The 25,288-nt window shown below is 36.4% G+C and overlaps 1 protein-coding gene across 4 annotated transcripts; it reads right to left on the reverse strand.

Annotated features, from left to right (window-relative positions):
* Positions 1-4,415: 4,415 nt before the first annotated feature.
* LOC108666924 (synaptosomal-associated protein 25) lies at positions 4,416-19,836 on the reverse strand. 4 transcript variants are annotated; one of them, XM_047884975.1, is made up of 10 exons: positions 19,793-19,836; positions 17,234-17,269; positions 15,894-15,914; positions 15,059-15,113; positions 9,809-9,925; positions 8,893-8,941; positions 8,337-8,454; positions 7,857-7,979; positions 7,538-7,682; positions 4,416-5,885 (listed from the first exon to the last, which is right to left on the reverse strand). In XM_047884975.1, exons 5-10 carry the CDS (start codon positions 9,920-9,922, stop codon positions 5,817-5,819), a joined length of 618 nt encoding a protein of 205 aa, XP_047740931.1. In that variant the 5' UTR covers positions 9,923-9,925; positions 15,059-15,113; positions 15,894-15,914; positions 17,234-17,269; positions 19,793-19,836; the 3' UTR covers positions 4,416-5,816. The 4 variants fall into 4 exon arrangements, with proteins under 4 accessions (XP_047740931.1, XP_018009382.1, XP_018009380.1 ...); XM_018153893.2 differs by lacking the exon at positions 15,059-15,113 and having other exon boundaries at positions 15,894-15,911; XM_018153891.2 differs by lacking the exon at positions 15,059-15,113.
* Positions 19,837-25,288: the final 5,452 nt, after the last annotated feature.

The raw sequence follows: 25,288 nt of genomic DNA on the forward strand, positions 1-25,288 counted from the left end.
TTGAATGATATGGAAAGACGTTGATACGTTAAAGTAACATAATTATATTAAAACGCAGGAGTCTTCCCTGCTTTTTTGGTGTTTAAGAAGTAGATGGCCTATGTACATTCATATGCAAATTTAATTTTTGCCGGGAATGCGATACAACTCCACGCAAATTCGCTAAATCGAAAAGATATTATTATCTTAAATTTTAATAAGGAGCTCATAAGGGGAATTGAAACCTGTTATCCACAGAAAATTATATACATAAATTTTTTTAAATACTCGTCAAATTTTTTAAATAGTCTTACTCGTGAAAATGAACTAGCAGTGCATAGCTCCGTTAAATTTTAATAAGAAGCTCATAAATAAATCTGTTATCCACAGAAAATTATATTGATAAATTGATTTTTTAAATACTCGTCAAATTTTTTAAGTAGTCTTACGCGTAAAAATGAACTATCAGTGCATAGCTCCGTTAAATTTTAATAAGAAGCTCATAAGGAAACCTGTTATCCACAGAAAATTATATCCATAAATTTATTTTAAATACTCGTCAAATTTTTTAAATAGTCGTACGCGTGAAAATGAAATAGCAGTGCGTGGCTCCGAGCTATTCTAGTGATCGAGACCTATACCTTCAAAAAAAGTTAAGAGATCGTAAGTTCATCAGCCAATCATTGACGGCCTTTCAAGCAAAATCCACCAATCACAGACATGAAAATAGTGCGTAAGTACTTACGTTCACTTAGCGAGTTTTGAAAGTATGGCCCCAGGACTGTAAATTACAGCAGCAGCCTGACGCCTCGCAACAGGTGCTGGCCACATGTAATTCTAGTCGCTATCAGAAGAATTGTAAAGCAACGAAGTGAAATATACATGCTACTACGTAGACATCGATATCGATCACTTTATTACAGTATGAGTATATAATGAGCTATGATACATCTACACAAACAATATGGATATGTTAGCAACTTTATTCACTAAAAATACTCACTGTACGCNCTACGTAGACATCGATATCGATCACTTTATTACAGTATGAGTATATAATGAGCTATGATACATCTACACAAACAATATGGATATGTTAGCAACTTTATTCACTAAAAATACTCACTGTACGCTGCTAGATCACTGCACTGAAAAACTTCACACAGATCATGCCGTACGCCCCAACTTGTGATCAATAAGTTGGATGTTGCTGAATTTCAGCCGATGCTTAATTCACATTTAACTTCGGATCTCATGTATGCTTCATCCTAATTTTTTAAAATTTTCTCTAATTTTGGAAATAAAAACTTTAGAATTATGCTAGTGCTAGTAAATTCTCGAATATTTATTAAACTTAATATATTAACATCGGGACATCGGATAATAATCCAATGGAAAAATATTATAAAGGTTACTCATTACAGTATTTGACCAACGCCGTCATCTCACTGTCAAATGTTGTCTATCACAAAGAAATTCAAATGTTTGCCATTCATGTCCATAATTGCTACTCAACAGACGCGCGATTACGTCATACCCAGAAAGTTCTGATTCAATCATCGCTGATCCAACTGAAATTTATTTAGGTTACGTTTTTGAATTCTTTCTGTTATCCCTAAACTACCGGATCCTTGTCCCTAAACTGCTCCTTAAACTTTGCAAGTTTTTGCTGTGTTGATAAACTTTATGAAGCGGTCTACAATTTTATTAACTTAAATTCTTCAATTATCTGCTGCTTCCATACTGAGGCTGGTATTCAAGATAAAGTGAAGAGCCTCCCACGGCTGATGGTATTTATTTACTGATAAACAAACCGGTGTCGGACAGCGGCGATCATCTACTGAACAGGAAATGGTATTCTCGGTATATACAACTAATGAATTTTTTCGATTGGGGTGGAGAATTTGTACTTGAATACTTACTTTTGAGTTCAAATATCAATTGAGAATTTTAGGATCAACCAGTAGCCGTAGCTGAGGTCTCGCAAATCGTCTTTAACTTTTGCATAATTTCCTGTTACTCGTCATATGTTCAGACAATCATGCAGCGACCACTAAAAGACTGTTATCAAAACTACCAAGAGTTGTGCTTTTAATAAGCGAAAATACGAACGCGGTCGTTTTTATAACTAACGCTAGACAAAATCTTTAATTGAAAGAACAATACGGGTGCTAAGTAGAAAACTCGCTGCAAGTATAAAATTATTGACTTTTGAGAGTGAAAATATGGTGAGTAGAAATATATGCATGCCTTAAATTAGAAAATGGTACAGAAATAGAGATATTTAGGTTATCAAAATAAATTTCGTCGATACCAAAGCTACAAACGAATAGAGAGAAGCGTTGTTAAGGTAATATGAACATTAAATTCCTGCCAACGCAGAGGGACTCCCTGAAAACACCTCTGCTCTACTCCTTGCTATTCACATATCGATAATATCCATAAATCATCCCAACATCATTCGGAACCGAGATAGAGAGCTACATTATTGTTTCTTCTATTCCTACATTTCGTACGCTTATTGAATTATGTCACTATAGTCATAATTATCTGCGAAAATTTGATAAGTTGTATTATGAAGATTGAACTGCGCATCTTTATTGAAATAAAATTTGCTTCAAGTTTCTAAATTTAATTTGACATTATTACTAATTATCTGTCGAATTATCTTCAAGTCTATGCTGGTAGGTGCAATAGAAAATGTTTAATAACAAAAAAGAAATATTTCCAGTTTTAAATTAATTTTTAACAATTTTGCTTCGTCAGTGCAATAACATTAAAACTGTCAGCTTTCCGGCAGTACCCTAAAATGCCCTACTCCTGCTTTAATTTTCTTTTACTACATTCTGTTTCTGTGCTTTTTACTCATATTTACGTAAAAAATAAGATTATGGGACGAGTTTTGTGTAAAACATTGCCCGATGTGTTTTAAAATCTCCCAAAAAGTTTACTGTATCTAATTTAACAACAACGAGCCCAGCATTCAAAAAGGTGTCTCCGATATATGCTCAAGTTGCGTAAAGTAACTGCTCAATTATCACCTATCAGGCGCATAGCTAATTGCATAGTCTACAATCTGACCTCGCTCAGACTTGCAATATCAACTCAAATCTGTTAAAAACATCTACGCCTCATTACGTCGATCTTACGTTATCAACTGAAACGTGCTTAGAACACATGAGCCTCAATACGGCTTACGATGTCAACTGGAACGTGCTTAGAACTGAGCCTTAATGCGGCTTACGATATCAACTGAAACTTACGTAGAACATCTGAGCCTCAATACGACCTATGATATCAACTGAAACGTGCTTAGTACATCTGAGCCTCAATGCGGCTTACGATATAAACTGAAACGTGCTTATAATGTCGCAGTAAAAACGCGGCTTAAGATGACAATTCGAACCGGCCACAACTTCATCCGAGCCTCAACGCACGCAGAGTATAGATCCATTGAACCCAATGCATGAAACTTCGTATTCATCTGCCCTGTAACTTAATATACACGTCATGACTTTTAAGTTACTTCAGCCATATTAGGGACATGCTGACAGCGTCTAATATGGAATACTGTGGTTGAATATTCTTGTCACGAGACATGGTATTAATGGGCAGGAGGATGTTGTTTTAAGAACATATCTTTCAATGGAATGAAGCAATGAAATCTGAAGATAATTATTTATGTTTGATAACAAAAGCAAGAGACAGTTCCACCATAACCATCGGCCGCAAATGTTTTAATACTTGGTACGCATTCATTTCAAATGATGTTTCGACAGCTGATGCTTGAATAAGTGGACATTCGGGGCTAAAAGTTTCTGGTCAATAGCTTAACATATGCCTGGGCTTACTGTACTTTTACGGGGTACAGTTCAAGAGGTTACAGTGGAGTTGCAAGTTCGAAAATAGAGTTCCTGGTGAAATTCTTAACATGCTATGGGAATGTATAATATTTCAATATGTTCTAGAGCTTAAAAAATTACGCTCAAGAATTCGAAAAGGATTTTGCTATAATATAATAATTGAATATGCATACTAATTTTAAAATATGCAAGCACTGATTAGTTACAATGATCTTAACGAGAAACGAACAGCACTCAAATCAGGAACACGATATCGGAAAGTTTAGATGCACTCTCGAGAAGGGAACGTTCAATGGAGTTTGGTCAACCTCTTAACAGCTATGGAGCTAACACTTAAGAAATACTTTGAAACATCATTACAAACGCTCCGTATATAACAGCTTTAACAAACATTCAACGTCTCGGGCGTTTTTGGGAATGGGTGATGGAAGATTCCGAATATACCATGGAAAAGACTTGTGTGCCCAGCACGTACGTCTGGCACTTCCACTAACAGTCATAAGGTTTCTCCGATACGCTAGATTATTTATGATATTTTCTTAGTATTTTTGATAAATAATTTAAAAACATTAAAAATAACTTACCGTGCACATAAAAATCAACAATTTAAACAATTTCTTTCAATTCGGATTTCGATAACAACTTTACTTTCATCTGCATATTTGTTTTCGTGTTTTAGATTGTGTCTGGAAAGTGTAAAAAGTAAGAGCAAACGTGCGCCTCCACTTTTCATCGCCGGCACATTTTTAATCGCACATAGCTCACGAAACACATACGTTTACGTAACGAATTTTTATAGACATATTAAGTGTCTTAGTTGGCTAAGCAACTTAATGCTAAATCAATATGCGGGAGCTAATTTTTTGTATTATGATTAATTAGGATCAATGTAAGGGAACATATCGGTATCACAAAGATGAGTTTTAGGAATGGACCTTCAATAGCGAAATCAGAAATGTTATAGTGCACGATTACAAGCAATTCTGATTAATGAATTTCTGTTGTCTGTTTGGTAGATTTTACATCCGTTTCAAGCGATGTATGTTTCTGTTAAGTAAGTTGTTTAAAGCTGATTTCTGAACAATACAGTTTTTATTTTTTCGTGCATCAACTCCTTGCAGCATCACGCTTCACTGGTTTTAATTCCGTCAAAATACAATCGGCGTCACGAGAGAGAGTAAACCCCGGAAAAGCACGGATGTCTACAATTTGAGTTTGCGCACAACATATTCTAACTTGCATTGAAGTAATTTGCGCAATGAAAACAAAATTTTTAGCGGATTTTTTTTTTGCTATGCTGATTGCCAGTTCCAAGTAAAGAAACTTTGTATAATTGAAATTATATGCGCTATTGATTTCGTAAATACAATTTGAGAGGAAAATATATGGTTTTCAATGTCACAAGCGCATAGTAATGAGTAATCAAATTAACACTAACTAATTTATGTCAACTTGAGCACATATTTATGATACATACTCCGGCCAATGCAATGAACTAGACGTCCATCAATTATCCTTTCGAGATTCTGCATTTGTTACTGGCAAGATAACTAAACTATTCCTTTAGTTGCTGCACCATAGCCTGCAAAGCAACTCAATGTGCCTCACCGTGAAAAATTCGTGTCTGTTGTCTATTATATGTAGAGTTACAATAATATATTTCTTTCTATGTTCAGAGCACTCTTTATTATATTGAAGCAGTTACTGTGTAATAATTTTCGTAGCCACAACGCATTCATCACAAAGCCTAGTGTACATAACACTGACGAGACTGGCAAGAACGCAACAAGGATGCAGCTAATAAAACGTTATATAGTAATTTACGTAAGGCTGCGTCATCGCAAACAGTGATCCATGATGCTGCTTCTCTGCTCCAGACTTCGCTCTTGAAAGCACAAGTAATCTACGGTAAAGGTAAGTCCTCACGCAATTCTCAGGAACCCCAGAAAGAATTTTTAATTCCGCAAGAGAAACTTAAGCTTTCTTCAGCAGCGATCCTGTCCTCTCGTTGGCCAGCTTGATCCTTGTTTCGTTCGATGTCGCCTGTAGGGAAATAATTTAGATGTACATTTAAATAACATTCATTCAGGATTTCTTCCCTGAAAATGTTAATAACAAGCTTGAAACGGATTTTTTTTATGAAAGTTAGTGGACATCTGTTTAAAAATTTACCTTGAACGGCCCAATATTGTCTGATTTACAGAAAATTCTGTCGCTCTAAACTTCTAAAGTGTTATAAAAATAGAACGGCTTTTAATGAGCTCTTCTTTCGTAACAGAAAGCAGCGATAATCACCTTAGAATAAACCTCAGAGGTAACTGATTTATGATAATCTTATAGCTTACGAATTCAGAATGATAAATGTGAATTCTCATTTTTCTATTCCAAAGGAAATTGAGACAATATGCAGTCATTATGATGTGACACGAATCAACATTACGATTGCTTTGCTAAGTGAAAAAATGCAAAACAGTATAATTTAACATAAGGCAAGGTAATATCAAAATATTCAACTTAAAGTACACAATTCTAAATTGGAATACTCCGATTACAGATCATATACTTTTGCTCAACAAATGCTACTTAGCATACTGTTGGAAAGAAATTTATCGCACTTTAATTCACTGCTAATTTAGAACAGTACGATTTTGTATACCAAATGGAACAACTAGGCAGTTTCTACCATTTACTGGTAACCAACAACAGTACACTTTTGCATTCCAGGAACAGCGAGGCAATTTCCATAAGGGTAATCCACTGGTAATTTACAACAGTAAGATTTTATACTATACCAGATGGAACAGCATTTTCTACCCGGGTGATCTCTGTTTAATTCACAACAGTACAATTTGCATGCTCGTACCAATGGATGTTACTTGCAACCACAGTAATCTACGGCTATTTCCCAGCAAAAATAAGAGTATTATTCATCCAAGGTTCAGTGTTAGGAAGCTATAGGGATTTGCTTCAAGAGAACATATTTACTACACGAGGCATATATACGAGCATTTATGCTGTCTAATATGTGATAGTAAAGTACTTTATTTGAGGAGCTTCCCAGTCCGGTCATTGGCTTTCTTGATCTTGCCCGTGTTTATTGTCGACTTAGATTTAAAAGAAAATTAATAACAGAGCAAAATAAATCAACAAGATTGTGCAGAGTCGTACACATGCAAAAAAAAGCTTTCATAATTTCATGCGTTTCTGAAAATCATAGAACTTTTGTGTAAAGATACTTCAAATAATTTAAATAACAAAATATAAGGAATACACAATACGATCAATAAATATCGCTGCATTACATTACAAAAAAATACAATTTTTGAGAAAGACTTCAATGAGATCTTATTATATTATCATGTTTGCTCCGACATCAGCTTTGGTATGTAGCTGCATATGCTACAGCATTTGTGCATATATCATTTTTAACTCTTTTGAGTCGAAGAAGTTATTACTTTAGTTAGCTGAAGTGATAGTTTTGAAATTAATTGGCTAGTTTATTAATAAATATACTCCATGGTATTAACTCAACACACATTTGATGTTTAAATGATAATGCTTTGTCAACGTAGTGTAACCGCTGGCCCCTCTTGAATTGGTATGGATATTCCGTGTAATTATCCGAACATCTGTAGTTAACTTGACATTGTATCAAACTAAAGGTGACGCAATCTTCACGGTATTATAATATTTACCTTGGCAACGGCTCTGTCAAGTTGTCTGTTCTGGTTGTCGATCTCCGAGCTCATGTCGGTAGCCATGTTGCGCAGGTTGTCAATCATCGTGTTCACGTGTCCCAGGTTCTCCTCCATCTCATCCTCACGCGCGTCCTTCGTGATCCTGTTTTAAAAATTCATTCAATCAGTGTTCTTTCACACCAACCGGTAATAATACATAGGACTCATGGTCCAGCATTAATTACAACTGAGTCTCCACTTCTCAAAAATTATTTATTGCATTAGTTTTTAGTAAAAGGGAAGTTACGCACTGCACAAAATCAATCACATTACTGACCTGCCGACCTGCAGTCCGGGAACCATGCTACCGTTGCCAGCGTTGACGCGTTGAGGCTGACTGTTGACTACACCATCGCCTTTGTCTTTCCAGGGGTCGTTCTCTTCCTTGAACTGCGACGATCTGCGACGAATAATTTTATCAGTATCCAGGTGCCCGATCAGCTTAACGTTTTTTCAGTTCTTTAATGCTTTAGTTCACTTTACTGCAATTTAAATGCTAGTTAAATTGTTTAAAAGAGCAAAAACGTTTTTTGTCCTAAACAGGAACGAAATGGGCCCAACTTTATTTTCTCCTTCAACGCTTTTTTAGAGCCCATGCACAAATGGTTATTTTAATTATTATTTCACATGCTCTTATTGACAAACTCAATATGAGGATAATTTCAAGCTATCCACCAAAGACTCATAGAAGGCTCTCCAAACTGAATTGATCAAAGATCCTTAAAAAACCATCCTTAAAGAAAATAACGGCACTCACTTTTGACACGGCAGGACGCAGAGGCCGCAGCACTTCTCCATGCCCGACAGGTTCTTCTCTGCTTCCTTCATGTCCGCATTGATTTGGTCCATACCTTCCTCGATGCGCTCGATTTGTTCTGCAACAAAAACATGCGTTGCATTATCAAAGGAGGCTTCAGTTATAATGTGTTATATGGGGCTGATAGTTGACAACTTATATTCAAAGGAAGTTCGTGTGTATTTTATTGTGCGACTGTAATGTAAACTGGACGATGGGTGATAACCATTGTTGGGTGTCGTATTGATTTTCCTCTTTTTCAAACCTTATATAAATTAGAGCAAAAATTTTTGAATTTTTTATTGAATTTACGTTGACAGCTGAGGGCATAAATTATCAATTCTCTAAGGGGAATAAATCAAAGGTCATGAAGAGTTCATTGAAATGATCCAATTTATAGTAAAAGATTTTGTAATTTTTATTAAAACTACGTTGACAGCTTAGGGCATAAATTATCAATTCTCTAAGGGGAATAAATCAAGGATCATGAAAAGATCATTGAAATACTCATATTTACCTCCTTGATCGTCCAGTGCCACTAGTGTTCGGATGCCGGCTTCTTTCGACTGTTGGAAAACATTAAAAATTATGAGTAAATTTCATTTCACTGGTTCAATAATGTTACTATATTAATTCGTTTCTATTTCACAAAACGTTAGACACTTCCCCAGACAAATGCGAGTTTTAAATTTCACAGCGTTGAACAATAAACTTTTCTTCCTCATAAAAGGACGTACGTGAGTCATACTCCAGACCTGTTAATTCCTATCACTGGAAAAAAAATAATTTCCAGCAAAATCCTTCGAATTGTGAGAGGGACTATGATTTCCATCCGCACAGCATTCACCTATGATTACTCAAGACACAATACCCAGCTTCCCATCCACGATGGTCAGAGACTCAACCTCCTAGTTCTTGTCCACATGACTCAGCGTCTTCGCTCTCAACTCCCAACCGACGGAATTCGTTGACCTATTTGACCAATCTAAGCATTTAACACTTTCATCTTCACCCAATTAGCTCAAACGTGTAACTTTTTTTCAATTATCTCTTCACCCACATAGCATAATACCATCCTCACTAACTCATTCATCTACCCGGGCCATGAGCAGTGATGAAAACAAATGATGAAAACCATAAAAAGCTTAAAACAAGGTCCTCATTCCCCTCCCCACTCAGCTCCTCACTCATCACTCAGCTCGAGACTCACCTCCCCACTCAGCTCCCCACTCATCACTCAGCTCAAGACCCACATCCCCACTCAGCTCACACTCAGCTCACCACTCACCACTCAGCTCCCCACTCATCACTCAGCTCACCACTCACCACTCAGCTCCCCACTCATCACTCAGCTCACCACTCACCACTCAGCTCCCCACTCATCACTCAGCTTACCACTCAGCTCACCACTCATCACTCAGCTCACCACCCACCTCTTCACACAGCGCCATCATGCGTCGCGTAGACTCGAGCGACTCGTCCGTGACTCTGTTGCAGTCATACTGCAGCTGCTCCAGCTCCGAGCGCGGCTCCCCGGCGCCTTCCATATCCTGCTCCATGAACGTGAGTAACAAGTCTTAAATAACACGCGCTTAATGAAGTTTTAAATCAATAATTCAAAATAAAACTACTACATATCTAGGTTTTCTAGGGGTTCTCATAATATGATAGATAGCTTGAACTATATTGCCGGCAAAAGTATGAGTTCCAAAAAGCAGCGCTCTGATGGTGGAAGGCCGGTTTATTCAGAATAGTACGCTGGTCAGCTCAAATTGAACTATAGAAGAAGAAAGAGTTACAAACAACAGCGCTCTGATGGTAGAACACCAAACCTTCCATCCAGCAGCAGGGCCACATGTGAGCGCAAGCCTAGTAGGTGATCCCCACAGCTTCTGACAGGTAACCAAACTGCTTACGTAATTTTCATGTGTAAAATATTAGGACAGAATTTTCATCCTGTATTTGGAGTTGTGGTTTGGTATCACTAGCAGAGTCGCCTTAGAGTTGCATCTGAAGATAACCCTCCACTGGGTGGTCATTGGCAGGCGCTGTGAATGGTTCACTTTAATGCCAAATATTTTGATTATTTTTTTATTACATATTGGTATATATAATTAAGCAGAAGTAGTTACTTCATGCTAGTTTGTTGAAGATAATTGAAAAAAGTAAGAAAATTGTCAATAAAAAACATTCTTTTGTACTCAATCAACTTGCACAACGACAGAGCGCATGCTGTACATGAAATTTCTCGGTAGTGTGGCATGAGAAGAATATTTTTGGCGAGGACTGCAGCGAAATGTGAAGAAGTTCCATTGAAATGTTGCACGTAATATTGAGCTATAACCCTTTCGCGGGCGAGCATAGAAATCTCCAGAAGTTGTAATTTCAGAAACCAGTACAAGGATATAAGAAGTATTATACGAAATATTTATTAGTGTGTATTTCTAAAAATTTTGTAGATTGGAGGTGGAAATCCTACTTGAAGAATTTATTGAATTCGATTACTAAACCAAATGAATTCTTTATAATTAAAATTTAGTTAATGCAAATGAAAATGCTAAGAATTTAAATTCATGTTAATTAATTTCAATAAAGTTACCTTAAATAATTAAATATATATATTGATACTTCCGCCCTTTCCGAAAACGCGGAAAGAACGTCAATTTCATAGTCCGATTGAAAATGTCTATTTAAATGCTCATACTTTATCTTATTTTTGGGTGTGGTAGGTGGTGATGCTAGTATAAAAAGATGGTTAGATAATTGGAGATTGACTGAGGCATGATAAGGAAGCCTCAAACACAAACCAGAAGCAATTACGGTCTTTTGGATGCATTTTTAAGTGACAGAAATGGTTAATAATATGGCATATAACAAAGTCTCGTCTTGCATGCCATTTTAACCAGCGTTTTTGTTTGAGCGTGGGCGAGTGTGTGGCTGACTGGCGGACAGGATCAGATATGAAGTGGCTGGGAAGGCTGTGAGTGGCTGGGAAGGCTGGAGTGGCTGTGAGTGGCTGTGTTAAAGTTGATAGTCCTGCTTTCCTGCCCAGGCTAAGCCTCCTGCAACGCATGCAACTCGAGATGTTCCGGCAAATACCTTCACAACTTTAAAGCTCCACTTTAGTATAGAATAGAGAGTTAAATATAATTGAGTGTTGAATTGGCACTATAAAAATTCTTTTAAAATTATTATTCGTTGATTTTGCAATCTGAATTTATCAAATTTTCAACATTCCTTGGACAAAGAATATGTTAAAGGAACGTTTGCATTTATAGTAATCTTCTGGTGCTGGTAGCGTTCTGTTGGAGTATGTTTCAGTGATGGTGATATGTAGTTGTACATTATTTAAAAGTACTGGAGATAATACGTGTAGGATCTCTCATGCAATCCAATTACATTTTAAAATATTTTCTATTATTTTTAACCTGTAAACAGGTTAATTAAACCACTTCATCTCTCCCGTGTTCGTGCAGTGCACAAAAATTGATCGAGAACTGAGATTGATCATTTTTCCATGAAATTCTACAAACCTTCAGCGGACAAATAACCTTAAAAAGACCATTGATTTTCGTAATAACTAGCCATCGTAAAACTACTGAACAAATGATAATTTTCGTTACAGATAAATGAAGAACGAAAGTTAATCTTTTGAATTGATCGATTCATATTTAAATAAAGGGGGCAAATTCCACACAAAGGGGAGAACAATACCGAAATACACTAGATACCGCGCTGAAATATCCTCTTGCGGATTGGAATTTATGTGAGTTTTTCTTTTGTTACGAGACTTCATGATTTGCAGGGCAGTTTCAGCGAGATATCTTGGTATGTTGAAAGCTCTCACGCCGCCAACTTTCACCTTGCAGGTCCTAACTGTCCATTGATATATTAAGCAACTAGTAAGCACAAGTAAATGCTTACTAGTTTGATAAAACTAGCCTGACGTGGTGCAGACGTGAACGAGCTCTGGATTAGATGTAAATAGAAAGTAGTAAATCCAAAGTAGTAGTAAGTATACTACTACTTACAAAGTATACCACAGTAAGAGAGTAGGTAAGTATACACACGCGGCAAGTTGGCTAGATGCCGTCCTATTGCAGTACCACAAGGCACGGGATGCTATAATAAGTTGAGGTATGCGCTGCTGTGCATTTTTGTATGAAAAATCAACTCTTCACGCTGAACACATCTCAGACAAGAAGAAATATTATAGGTAATAATTTAAAATAAAATGCATGTGGTTATCACATTAATAGGTGTGGCTGTCAGTGGAAGGTTGAATTAAAAAATGGAAGGGCATGAATGGAATTGAAAATTGAAGTTGGAGTTACGGTAAAAAACTAATAATCTCAAGACGTTCTCTAATCAACCCTGTCGTTTTCTGAAACTTAGAATCTTTCCGAAAAATCTTTTAAATAGATATTAATAACGCTCATATTTGAAAAATTACAAGTAGCACAATTTCTCTCGATTAATTAAACCATATTGGCAAATGATTTATTTCAAACTCTAATCATTGGAGAGAAATCATCATCCATCTCTAGAGTTTGTCTTTCATTACGGTCTTTTCGAGTGTAGATGAAATTCTATCGAAAAGTTCGATCTAATTTATTGCATCAGAACTTAGAGTTACGGCTTAGAGTTGTTATAGGGACTCCACAATTGCTGAAAATCAGCGGATGATGTGACCTGAATTAGAATAAAAATGTCTTTTCTATAATGGAAAAGGTATTGAAGAGACTGCATGCGTTGGACATGGAAAGAATTCTAGTACTTTTGCATGATGCACTGTGTTTTCTTGTGAGTGCTAACCCTTAGCATACTTTAATAATAACTTTAGTTAACTGGCCTCTAGATACGAATAGCAATGACGACGGTTAAGCCATCTTCATTAAAAAAGGTTAATACTTGCACTTATTCTTCGTGTGACCTTGCCCATTCAAAGTAAAGTAACCGTGGGCCTAAAATGAATTTACCAAAACAATTTAATTCCCTATTCAACGCTTTTAATAATTTTAAACTTGTATCTCGTTTGTAAGCCAGATATTAGACCACGAATGATGAGGTATAGTTTTTACGGCCAGATGAAGATCAATTAATTTATAAGAGATGCGGCTGGAATTTGCATTGGACTAACTATGCATTAAAGTGAATCTCCATCCGCGCCACAGGACTACAAAAAACAAAACTTTATCCTCGAAAATTTATAGTCCTCCGTATAGAGAGAAAACTCAGTAAGAAATAACTCGTAACAAAATCTTCGCCAAGTTTTTTTCCTATTTATGCATGTGTTATCATATTTATTTCGGTTTTTAGCACTTGCATAATTACTAAACTATGATCTAGAATAGGTTCAAGTATAAATTAAAAATGTCTATCTAAATAAATTAAAGAAATCTTAATTAAATCTCTATTATCAGCTAAAACTACAATACATTTGGAAAGTTAGAGTGGTCGTCTTTTCTTATTGCACTTCTAATATTTTCAGGAGAGGCAGGAACCAATGGGAGCATTTCTCTGATGCACGAAAGACCACATAAAAATCTAGAAAACCCGTCCGAAATTGTTTAATTAGTTCATCGTTTCTAGGTATTTATTATGGGGAATTTATTGTTGATAGTCAATTAAATCATTACCTACATCAAATCTTGGGGTTTCATTGCCAGCAACAGCTTCCACAATCTCATAGATATACAAAAATATCAGATCCAGATAAGGTAAAATGTTACATCTAACTCTAGCTACCATATGAAGTAAAATGCGTAATCAAAATGCGCATTTTATTCTTTTCATTCAAATGCGTATTGACTGAAAAGCAAAGAAAATAAACCAAAAAATTCACCACTTCTCATAAGAGAAAACGTTTCGGATTCCAGCTCCATCGTCAGTTCAAGACCTAGAACACAGGTACAAACAATTAATTAGTAGCCTAAAATTTACATTCAAACAATTCATCTAAACTTGAGGACATTCGAAACTAAATCGAAAAGAGAGAACAAATAAAAATGAAATAAACATGAGCAGAAGGAACTATCTTATTACAATTTGGAGAGATTAGGAACTGAAAGCGGTATTTAAACTGGGTTTTTATTTATAAATATACAATGATTCTAAATTTTGCAGGTCTGAAACACCGGTTGGTGAGGCTAAAATTCTAAAATATTGGATACCGGGACACTGCTCACTGCTTGGTATGAATCCGTACGGCTGAATATAGGGGGAAGAGCAAGTTGGTTCCCTGTTCTAGCTGGACTCCGAAGCGTTTTCTCTTGTGAAAAATGGTGATTTTTTAGCTATTTTCTACGCTTTTAAATTTCGCGAAAATTTGACTTTTGTTTTGAGGTTCTGTATAGCATACTGCATATAACGAATTTACGGCAATAACTGTCCTCTTTCCATATCTATTATAATTATTAAATTGCGGTTTAAGAACCGAGAATATCTTTCGCAGGACATAAAAAAAATCTACCCAAGACAATGTAATGCACCCAAGCGTATTAAGGTAAAATGCATTCTGGGATATAGAGTCATAAATGTTTCCCCGAACGCAGGCCATCGCAGATCACGATCGCGATCAACGCACAAGCGGCATTTGGCAGAAGTAGAATGCATGTACCAAAAACAGCATTCAAACATTCATAATTTAGAGGAAATTTATAGATAAAAAGAGCACAACCCACCTCTGACGAAGTCTATTTCTTCTCAACGATAACTCCTTGCAGGAAGAAAAGCAAACTACATGATAGAAAGAGACAGAGCAGCTGTTATTGTTGAAAACCGCAATAACGATGTTGCAAAAAATACTGCTCTTGTTGTAAAATTTGGCACAAGAAACTGCTGCCTCGTTTAATGTTTTGCAGTTGATTTTTATGTATTCTTTTTAAATCAGAGAGCTTGCTTTGTCCGGAAAGCCCCATTGAATGCAGTTAACTATATATTCTTACCCATTCAAATTATAATGAATGAGGTACAAGGCATAAATTTGATCTGTTACAAAAAAAAATAGTTGCGCAGCCACTAGTTCTTATTGAATTGAAGCAACAATAGAAATTAGCATCTAATGATGCCTAACGACTATGCATGGTGTTGATATTGAACTTAACTCTAACGGATGAAATACGTACAATTATTTGCCGATGTTATTAACTGTACAGACACTCGAGTCACGTTGTTGCGGGAGATCAACATACACTAGCTATCCCGACGGGATAGTGGAATAAATCAAAGTCAAAACTCCTAGTAGAAGGTCAGAAAAATGAAGTTAAAATCTACGTTATAAATCTTTATTGCGGAAACTAAAAGGACACTGATCCACGATCTTTAACAGAAGAATATCCTGCTTTCGTCATGCGAAGATTTGGTTTTTTAATTGATCATTAATCAATTTTATTACTGTAAGGTTATTCAAACATTTTCCGAACATAATTTTGCGTTTAAATTGCGGAGAACATAAAAATTATACTGCATCTTGATACAAAATATTTGGCAAATAATTTTTAAATATTTGGCACTCACCGAACCCTTGCCTCCCTTCTTCTGGATTGCATGTGGGAAAGAATTGGAATCAAACAGCTTCTAAGTCATTAAGAAACATGAGGTTCGGGATAAATGGAATGAAACTTATGTTTAAAATTTGATAGAACATGAAGTCAGAATATTTTAGAAACAATAAGGGGAATATGAATTGAAAACTTTGGTACATCAATATAATTTTTCATGATTAAAACTAAGAAAAAAAATATTTCATAATAAAAATTCATTTCAGGCTATAACAAGATGAAGAAAAATAATTTCAAATACGAGACGTCAGTTCATAGTAAAAATTGTTTACAGTTTAGGCTCAACATTAGTTTAAATGAAAATTAATAAGCAAACAGTTAAATAGTAATAGTTAAATAAGTAAAAAAATTAAAGCTGGAACTTCCTGGTGTCAAACCAGAATGAAGTTGTGAAAATGGGCAAAAGAAAGAAAGCGTAGTATTATGAAGTCTTAAAATATATCAATACTTGAAAACTATCTTGGTTATAGTAAACAATACTGAAAATGAAAATGATTAAATGTACTGCAAACTGTCGTGAATATATAAACTCGACTAATAGCCATCAAATTGGAGAATAGTTATTTGCATGATCCAATTCTTTCATGGTAACTTTTCACACTTGTGAAAGATCGTTTGCATGTGTAAAGCATTAGCTACATCCTAGAGTTCACATAAAATTTCACTTAAATAATTATAAGAGAAAAATAAAAGAACTTTAGCAGGCACAGAACAACTACTAGTTTAATTGTGATCTTATTAATAGCGGTTTAAGAAAGCATCACTACTTATTCATGCTATAAATGCATAAGTTATGGAATAAAGTTTGAAAAACATGAAGCGTTTAGGCCGCTTGAGCATAAATTATACTGAAGTAGTTAATTATAGACACAATAGCAGCTACATTGTAAAACTATCTATTATATTTCAACGCTAGTTACCATTAGAGTGTGTGAATGTGGCATCAATAAAATTTTTATGGAATACAGAACAGCAGTACCGGCGCGGTGGAGAAAATTTGCACATTGCTCATTTCCAATTATAACGTTAGTACTCGAGTTATTACTATTATATTCCATTCCAACTATACACTATACATTCATATAATTTATATAATAAATTTTATACATGCATTCTCTTCGTACCTATGGTCAATAAAACTGTTATGAATGGTATTGGAAAATAACGCAAGCGTTAATGGTTGCACGTGATTGCATTTACTGCATTAATTGACACCAATTAATTTTGAAAAAGTATCAATTTATATTTGTAGAGTAACGTTTACAGTGCAAGCAGCAGCCACAAACATTTTCTTACCGTCATGATCAAGCAGAGCCAAAACTGCTAGCCTTCCTGTGGTGTGAGAAGCAAACAGAAGAAAACGTCAGCTATTTCTTCCTTATTTCGAACACAAATTAAGTGTTAACAAAATAAATAGAAATTTATATTAATAAAATTTTAATTAAAATTCTCAACCTTTAAAGTTTAATTTTATAAATTATTTTCCAGAATTTGTGAAGTTTCTTATTTATTATTAGTTAAATAAAGCAATTGAATAAATTTTTAAATGCTATGAATGCTAGCAACTATCGTGAAATTTTATTATAAAAAAATACATATATTTGTGCCCAAAATGGGCAATTTTGTCCAGCAAACAATTCTGTCGTTGGATATGAGTTACGTAGCGTCGATACACGGTGTACGTGATACACGGTGTACGTGATACACGGTGTACGTGATACACGGTGTACGTGATACGCGGTGTACGTGATAAGATTATTTTCACGGAGAAAAATTATTTGTCTCCTCTGTCTATTTTTTTGTGAGCCAGTTGATCGTTTTAAGCATACATAATATTTTAAAGTATAAAATTGAATAAACAATTTTATATACCATAACATTTTATACGGTTATAATATCTCCCTGCGTATAAAAATGAAGATGCAGAAAAATACTATTTCATACTCGATATAAATTCGTTTGGGATATCTTCGTGTTTGATTTAATCCACGTTTTACTCTGTACGAGTTCCTAAAGAAGTAAACAAGTTTTAAAGTGCAATGAATGGGATAGGCCATTTATCAGTGACTAGTGTGACGTCACTCTCTGTCGTAACCTCAAAGAAATAAATGTGCTTCGAGAACAAATAAATTTAGAATATTAAATGAGCCTGAAAACTAATCCTAAGATAGTATTTTGGTGCCTAAGGCACAGACTTTAAATTGACTATTGATGTTGGTGGGGGTGATAAAATGTTTCATTTGAGACGGAGGAGGTAGTTGAATACTGGCCGTATTTACCGTAGACTTTACCGACACGCACTGCACCCGTCGAGCTCTATTTCTCTGCTCGATTACGTGACTCACTATTGCTGATTTAAGCTAAGGTAACGAACTATTGAATTGGTGGTGGTCAGTTTTGGAATGCTAGTAAATGTAATTCAGGTACAGCCATTGGCATGCATAATTAGGAGACAAAGTGGAAAATGGGTATTAAAAATGTCATCAAGAAACGCGCGTTCTTCTTAAAGCCAAGTTTGAATTGGATTATTGCTTAGTTATAAAAACCGCAAGATATGCGTTTCATAGTTCTTGGCATTCCCGAAAGAAGTGAATGATGGATAAATTGCTTAAAGGAACGTTATTAGGTTTGAATTATCGCAACCTTTTAAGGAACAGCTACATTAAAAACAATATCAGCGGATCGGTGTACGAACGCGCCTGCCGCTGTACGTGAGAATTGTAAAGAGGATGCACCCTTGTCATATGACGTGATGATATTGAATCACCTTTAGAATGCAATAGATGATATTTTTACTTGGTATGGAACAGAAAATTTTGCAAGCTGGAATTGACACAAATTCATCGGTGGACCGGTTTCATATCGGATCATATCTATCCATTGTTATCGATTCCTTTAAGTCAAAAATCATAGTTTACAGATTATTTTTCAATAATTATTTTGCGGTCAGACTTCGGGTGTAAATGTATTCAACTGGAATGTATACTATAAGGAGAAGATGCTTCCAGATGTGCTCTGTCGTCAGCACCAGAGCAGCAAAACTTGCCTTGGTGCAAAGCAGTCAGTATGTTTTGGTTTACTCAAGAGCTCACGAAATTATCTAATTAAAAAATTCCTACCGATTTAATTGTGAAAATCCACACTTGATAAAAAAACCGTGTCGCGTGCATTTATTGGAGACTAACTAAACTATTTATATATTGTGGACTAAAGCAGGAGATGAGGGAGGGATGGGTGACAAACTCGAGGGTTAGGGGGGGTACTTCCCTCAGCGATCAATAGCACTGCTTTCGTTCCTCAGAACGCTCCCCTTTACCCGCTTTTCCCCAGCCTTTGTAGACGTGACCAAACGACAATAAAGGTAATTTAGGAGCAAATTATTATCTAAATAGTAGACGGAATGAGATAATTTTCAGGGCATTTGTGTAGGGCCTTGTTATCGATGTTCAGAAAGCTCATTAGTTGCTATCTTAATGTTGCCGGACGCCACTTCGTAATCCTGAGCATTTCAAGCATTTTAAACTCCAAATTGAGTTCATTATCTCCGACAAATGCACAATATTTGTGTTGTAGCTAGGGTATATGATTAAAAAGAGGTAAAATTATTCCTTGGAATGAGCAATTTAGATATGAATTTCCCCCTTCCATATCCTTTGTGAACGCATGTCTCAGTGAATGACGTCTTCATCATGGCGACGATTATTTTGAAACTATTCTAATACAATATTTTTTAATCGAACATCAAATTTTCAAATATTTTCATACCTAATATTGCAGTCAAAATAAATAATCATGATGAAATAAAAATCGTTTATATCCGAGAAACAAACCAATATTTTTTTCTCAGATTCTGACCTAAACAGTTGCGAGCGACTCACTCCTCTTCTGGTAACTTGCGACGGTCAACTAAGCTTTGAAAGAGATTCCAGCGAGCGTCTCGCAGTGCCGACGCTCTAAATTTCATAATTTTTAATAAATGTACGAGCGTCCACGAATTTTTATTGAAATAAACTATCCTCTGTGATCAAACTTGAACTTGAAGAAAATAAGTTTATTACAATGTGTAATGAGCTGTAAACGCTATCCGGATACTATTCCCTAATCCGATGATCCAATATGCGTTTCGTCTTTCTTTTTTATTGAATACAAAATTGATGTTGCGTTTAAAACTTCAATTCGATTTCGGATGAATTTAATTTACCTCTAACATTTGAATTAATTAGTGCAAAATTAGTTGTCATAATAACATTAATGAGGTGTAAGCTTTTGATTAGGTCATTCCGACCTATTGCCGATTTTTTACCACCCGGCCACCTAGCCCATTTCGATTAGAATGTTCTCATTAAATTGTGGGTTTGAACCTCGAACTCGGTGCTACAATCTTGGTAATTTTTACCGCTCTACTACCTCGTGCAGTTCAAACTTCTTAGTAACTTCTACATGTTCAAACATTTTAATAATATTATTGCCATAAATTTAGATGAGCTTATGTTACTCCTCTCTCTGTCTCACCCATTTCTTCTTTGTACCACTGATTCTTTGGCTGGCCGTTCCTATTGGTTCTAAGAGAATGAAGAAAATATTTCATTGTCAGCATTTCCAACAATCGTCTTCGTTAATCAGCACGATAAAGCATTAGCGTGGCACTTAGTATCAAAATATATAACTAAATATATATTCACATAAATTGACTGACATACTGATTAAATTCTGCTAAATATACTGATAATAGTAAGCGGTCAGACAAGTCACATCTGTACAGTGCAGCACAACACGGGTTGGGCTTGAGGACGAGCTGTAAGCGGTTAGACAAGTCACATCTGTACAGTGCAGCTCCGAGGTTATTCCATCTCGAATACGAGGTTAATCCTAAAACCTGCAATTATTTTGCACTCAAATGTGCGAGCAACCACACAGCTCACCTCAATCAAACAGCTTATGCACTTATTACTTTGTGACCACATTCTCATAGTTTTATTGTGAATTTTTTGAGGCCAAGCCCTTGAAACTGAAAAGGGTGTCAGTTTCATGTTATTTAAAAGATATCAGAAAAAATAGCAGAAAATTTTTTAAAGGACAATTATATAAATAATATATTCACTGAGCTAGAATACTTATTTTGTATATCACTTTTAGATATTTTACTCTCGCGATCATTCAGGACGGATAATAAATGCTGGCTTTTCTCCTATTTCTAGTATTTACATTTGGCGAATTTAAAAATGTTTCCAATCTGTTGCAGGATAGGTTTTGTTGCAATGCGTGTGCTCAGATAGATGTATTGATCAAGAGAATATTATCAACAAAAAAAGGATGTAACGATGGATTTTGAGGGGTGTAGTAGTACTAATAGTTATAGCGGTTTCAGCTTTGATTAGACCATTGGACCTGCCACCGCTTCTTAACGTCCAGAACATTTACAATTTATTGCAGTCCCGAACACGCAACTCACTTCTCAAATTTTTCCGTGCTTACCCGATCGGCCTTTTTGCCGGTTCTGACCAGAAACTGTCGCAGGTAGCTGGGTATCCTGCATGGTACTGTGAACTTTAGTTCACAGTACCATGCAGGATACCCAGTTCACCACCGGGCCACCCCGCCACCCCATGATTTAAACGAAGGTTAATCTACATGTCCCGCATGAATCACGAGATTGTCCTGTTCTGAGGACATTATATGGCCTTCGCTGATAGCAACATTCGTTTGCACCACTGTCGTGAGATTTCACCAAATAAATATATAGTTGACACCGATCTAACGCCGATGTAGCTTTGTAGTAAGTTTCAATTAAGTGAGTTTGTTTGTTTTATACCTTGGATAATTTTTAGAAGCTACTCTTCTCATAGATGGTGAAAGTTGTCTGTGAATTCTATCGATTTCAGAACTAACGCCTGAATTTTTGTTCTTTGCAGTTTAAAAAAAAACATGCACCGAATTTTGGAGGCTTTTATTTCACGTATGGGAGAAGAGTGAGAGAGGAGCCTTTTTATCGAAGTATTCGACACGCTATAGTTTATCTGAAGATCACTCTGAAAATAACTATGCTAAAATGTTCATCGACTTTAATTACACTCCATCGGATGACCAAGTGGAGGAGCTGGGCAAGGGTAGAGAGCTATCCTGCCGATTTATTATAAAAAAAGATATGCGAAATCTACGTCATCATCAACGAAAAAGAAGAGCAAGAGGTTGGGAATTTTTCATGAGTCCTGGGTTCCCAAAGTCTTGCGTGATCAGCATGGAGTCAATTGGCTCAAAAATCAATAAAATTGAAGTATAATAATTACGATAAAGCTAATGAATTCCTACATATGAGATTACGACAGTCTAGACAAGCTGCTTGAGGAAATTAATGAATTAAAAAGGCGAAATGAGCAGTATATAAAATGTGTATAAGAACAACCTTTTCGGTAATTATTAACCAAATTGCCTCCATCTATATCGGCAAAACACACGCCTAATTTGTTGGGTTTGGGATATAATTGCGATATACGCATTTTGCCCAAATTATTGCACTATATTTATCAATTTGATATAATTCAAAATTTAGTAACCAAAAGAAACTTACAAATTCAACCATATACAACTCCAAAGGCATCTGTTTTTGATCCGCCTATACTAGCAACAGCAAACAACATCTGTCAAACTTTGGGTAACATGACGAATTAGGCCATCGTGACGCTTAAATAAAGCTTACCAATTCCCCGGGATTCCGGTCATCGTTTTCTCAAACCACAAAGAGGAGTTCACATAAATTGCCTCGGATAGATGAGACTTGGTCTATGTTCCGTGGTGACTTCGAAAATTGCTGCAAAGTTTTCCGTAGAGCTTAAATCCCACAGGAGAAGTTATAAAACGAATTACAACAAACTTTCTGTTGCTCCACTAGCTGATGGTGCTGGTCAGGAGGTGAGTAACCTGCATCAGGAGTTCGTGAGGTCGCTGGAGATCTGTAAAAAATTCACCCGAACGTCTCAACTCCGTAGCGTCAGAGTTCGCAGAGCTCTGGCGCGGCCGGCGTGGATCAACAGGGGACAATTCAACTGGAAACTAAACTAGGAATCACAAAAACCAATGAAGAAGCCCAGTATAAAATTTTACGATTGAAGTTTAGCAAGAAATTCTGAAGTTAGATGAAGAAAAACGGAAATTAAGGAGATAAGGAATTGTAAATCCTTCAGGAGGAAATAATGGGAGCTTAAGGTTGCGTTAGCAATGACGCTTACGAGGAAAACATAATTTTGTCCGATTACTTTCATTTTGGATCGTGTGTCCGTAGCCCCAGGTTCGGTCATGGATCCAACTATTGATGGCTAACCAGGAATGACGGACGTTGGTCCGATGCGAGGGACATCTTGTCAGCGGCCCTGCAATAAAGTTTCTTCTTGCAGATCTGAAGAAGGCACCTTGCTCAATATTTTATTGTAACCTCGGTTATATAGTCGATAGATTGATTTGCTTTGTCGAAAGTTCGTTGCACTCGTCAGATGGTTCCCCTCGTTGGCCCTTGGCCGTTGCAATAGAATTTCTAGTCCCACACAATTGGTAAGCCAAGAAAGCTCATTAGAAGGTACGTGTGGTTCGGACATGGGAAGCGACCCGAAGTCGGTCATCAGAAGGATGCACTTCTTCTAGAAACTTCAGCATAATCAGTAGCATCCGTAAGTGGCAGTTTTAGTCGAAACATATACTCCTGCAGAGCTTTATCTAGTTCTTGAACGTGTTCATACTCGGAGCGTCAACGAGAACGGAGCGTCTCGAAGCGTTCCAATGTCGGTGCATCGAAAGGGGAAACAGTGTTTTCGCATGGAAGAATTGTGCCGTTTTTATTTAATAGCCGTGGCAATTGGATTAGGTTCTTGTTTCATGTTCTAGGTAGTAGTCCTTCTGATGCCTTATATAAGCCATGAGTATACTTGCATACTTCAATGAGGTCGCCATGCAGACGTCGATAACATAGACTTGGAAGCTTTATAATCTCTATTTTTTCTTCATAAGACTTGCCTTATAAGCCTGGAATTTTCTTCATTGCATGTCTTTGAACACTCTCGAATAAATTTTTGTCCTTAAAAATGTCGGTTAAAAAGCGACTTTTTACGTAAGTACAAGCACGTGAGAGCGAAAAACGATAGCTTCGTCGTTTCTGATTTAATGGTGATAGTTTGATCAGTCAAATCAAGAAGTTTATCGACTTTATTAACTTGCGCATCGAATGGTTTAGAAAATTCAACACCTCGTCGACATAAATCTCGACTTTTCCGACTTTTGACTTCTAATCATTCCTCTCTCGTGGCGACCATGTCTTCTCATATTGTAAGCTTGCTGATCACTGTTCTTACTAAGGATAAGTACTATTCGCTTATCAGCATTAAAATGCAGCTGTAGCATCAGCCTAGTCAACTAGGCTATCAGATCTTCTTGCAACTCTTTTTTTTTTCGGCGCATCCGTGACTGTATTGGAATTGGGTGAGTTCTGACCTCTGGTCAAAGCATTCACGCTGCATGAACTCGTAAATCTTTTCGTGCCGTAAAAAATTTAAAGTTCACGTCATGCTCAACAGTTAAAAAAAGTTCAATTAATGAGTATTCATTACAATCCTAATAAATTAAAATATTTAGTTATGCTTGTCAAGATCCTATAAAACAGAAACAATGTACTAAAACATTTGGCACTGTCACATTCGCCTTCCGACCCTTCCCTCCCTACATCCTCCACTCATCAAGACCCCAATATTATCATCCCCTGGAGGGCCTGGACCCCTCCCTCGACCTTCACACGTTCTCCAAATATCTCTTCACACTCTCAAACATAGCCACGGTTGCTCCCTCAGGTAGACCTTCAATGATTGCCCTCCACTCTTCACTTGTTCTCTCATGCCCCTAAAATTTTGGCATCGCTTTCATCTGATCCAGTTCTAGTGTTCATTCCCGCCATTACTTGTTTCCACACCTTCAGCCCATAGTCTTTTACTCGCTTTTTATTTCTCTTTTTCATCACACTCTATCCCAGGCATTCCCAGCTGCACCACGTACTGTCACCACTCATTCGTCTTTTGGCCCAGGGGGCACTTGGCGCACCCATGCTTCATGCATACCTCACTTCACGCATACTTACAGCTGCACGACCTCTATGTGCCCATTTATTCACCCTCATGTTCCACATTTACATTTTTTACACCCAACGTTTAATCGTCCATCTGTATCATAAATTATAAACAGCATACATGGAGCACAAGCTAGACATTGCTTCTACATAATATAGTGATGTCGGCGCTGAAGAATAGGCTTGATGTGGTGATCATAAACGAGACGATTATAACTGGAAAGAGCTAGCTTCCCTTTGCCATGCTA

This window comes from Hyalella azteca, unplaced genomic scaffold (assembly GCF_000764305.2).
Source record: "Hyalella azteca isolate HAZT.00-mixed unplaced genomic scaffold, Hazt_2.0.2 contig16643, whole genome shotgun sequence".
NCBI lineage: Eukaryota > Metazoa > Arthropoda > Malacostraca > Amphipoda > Hyalellidae > Hyalella > Hyalella azteca.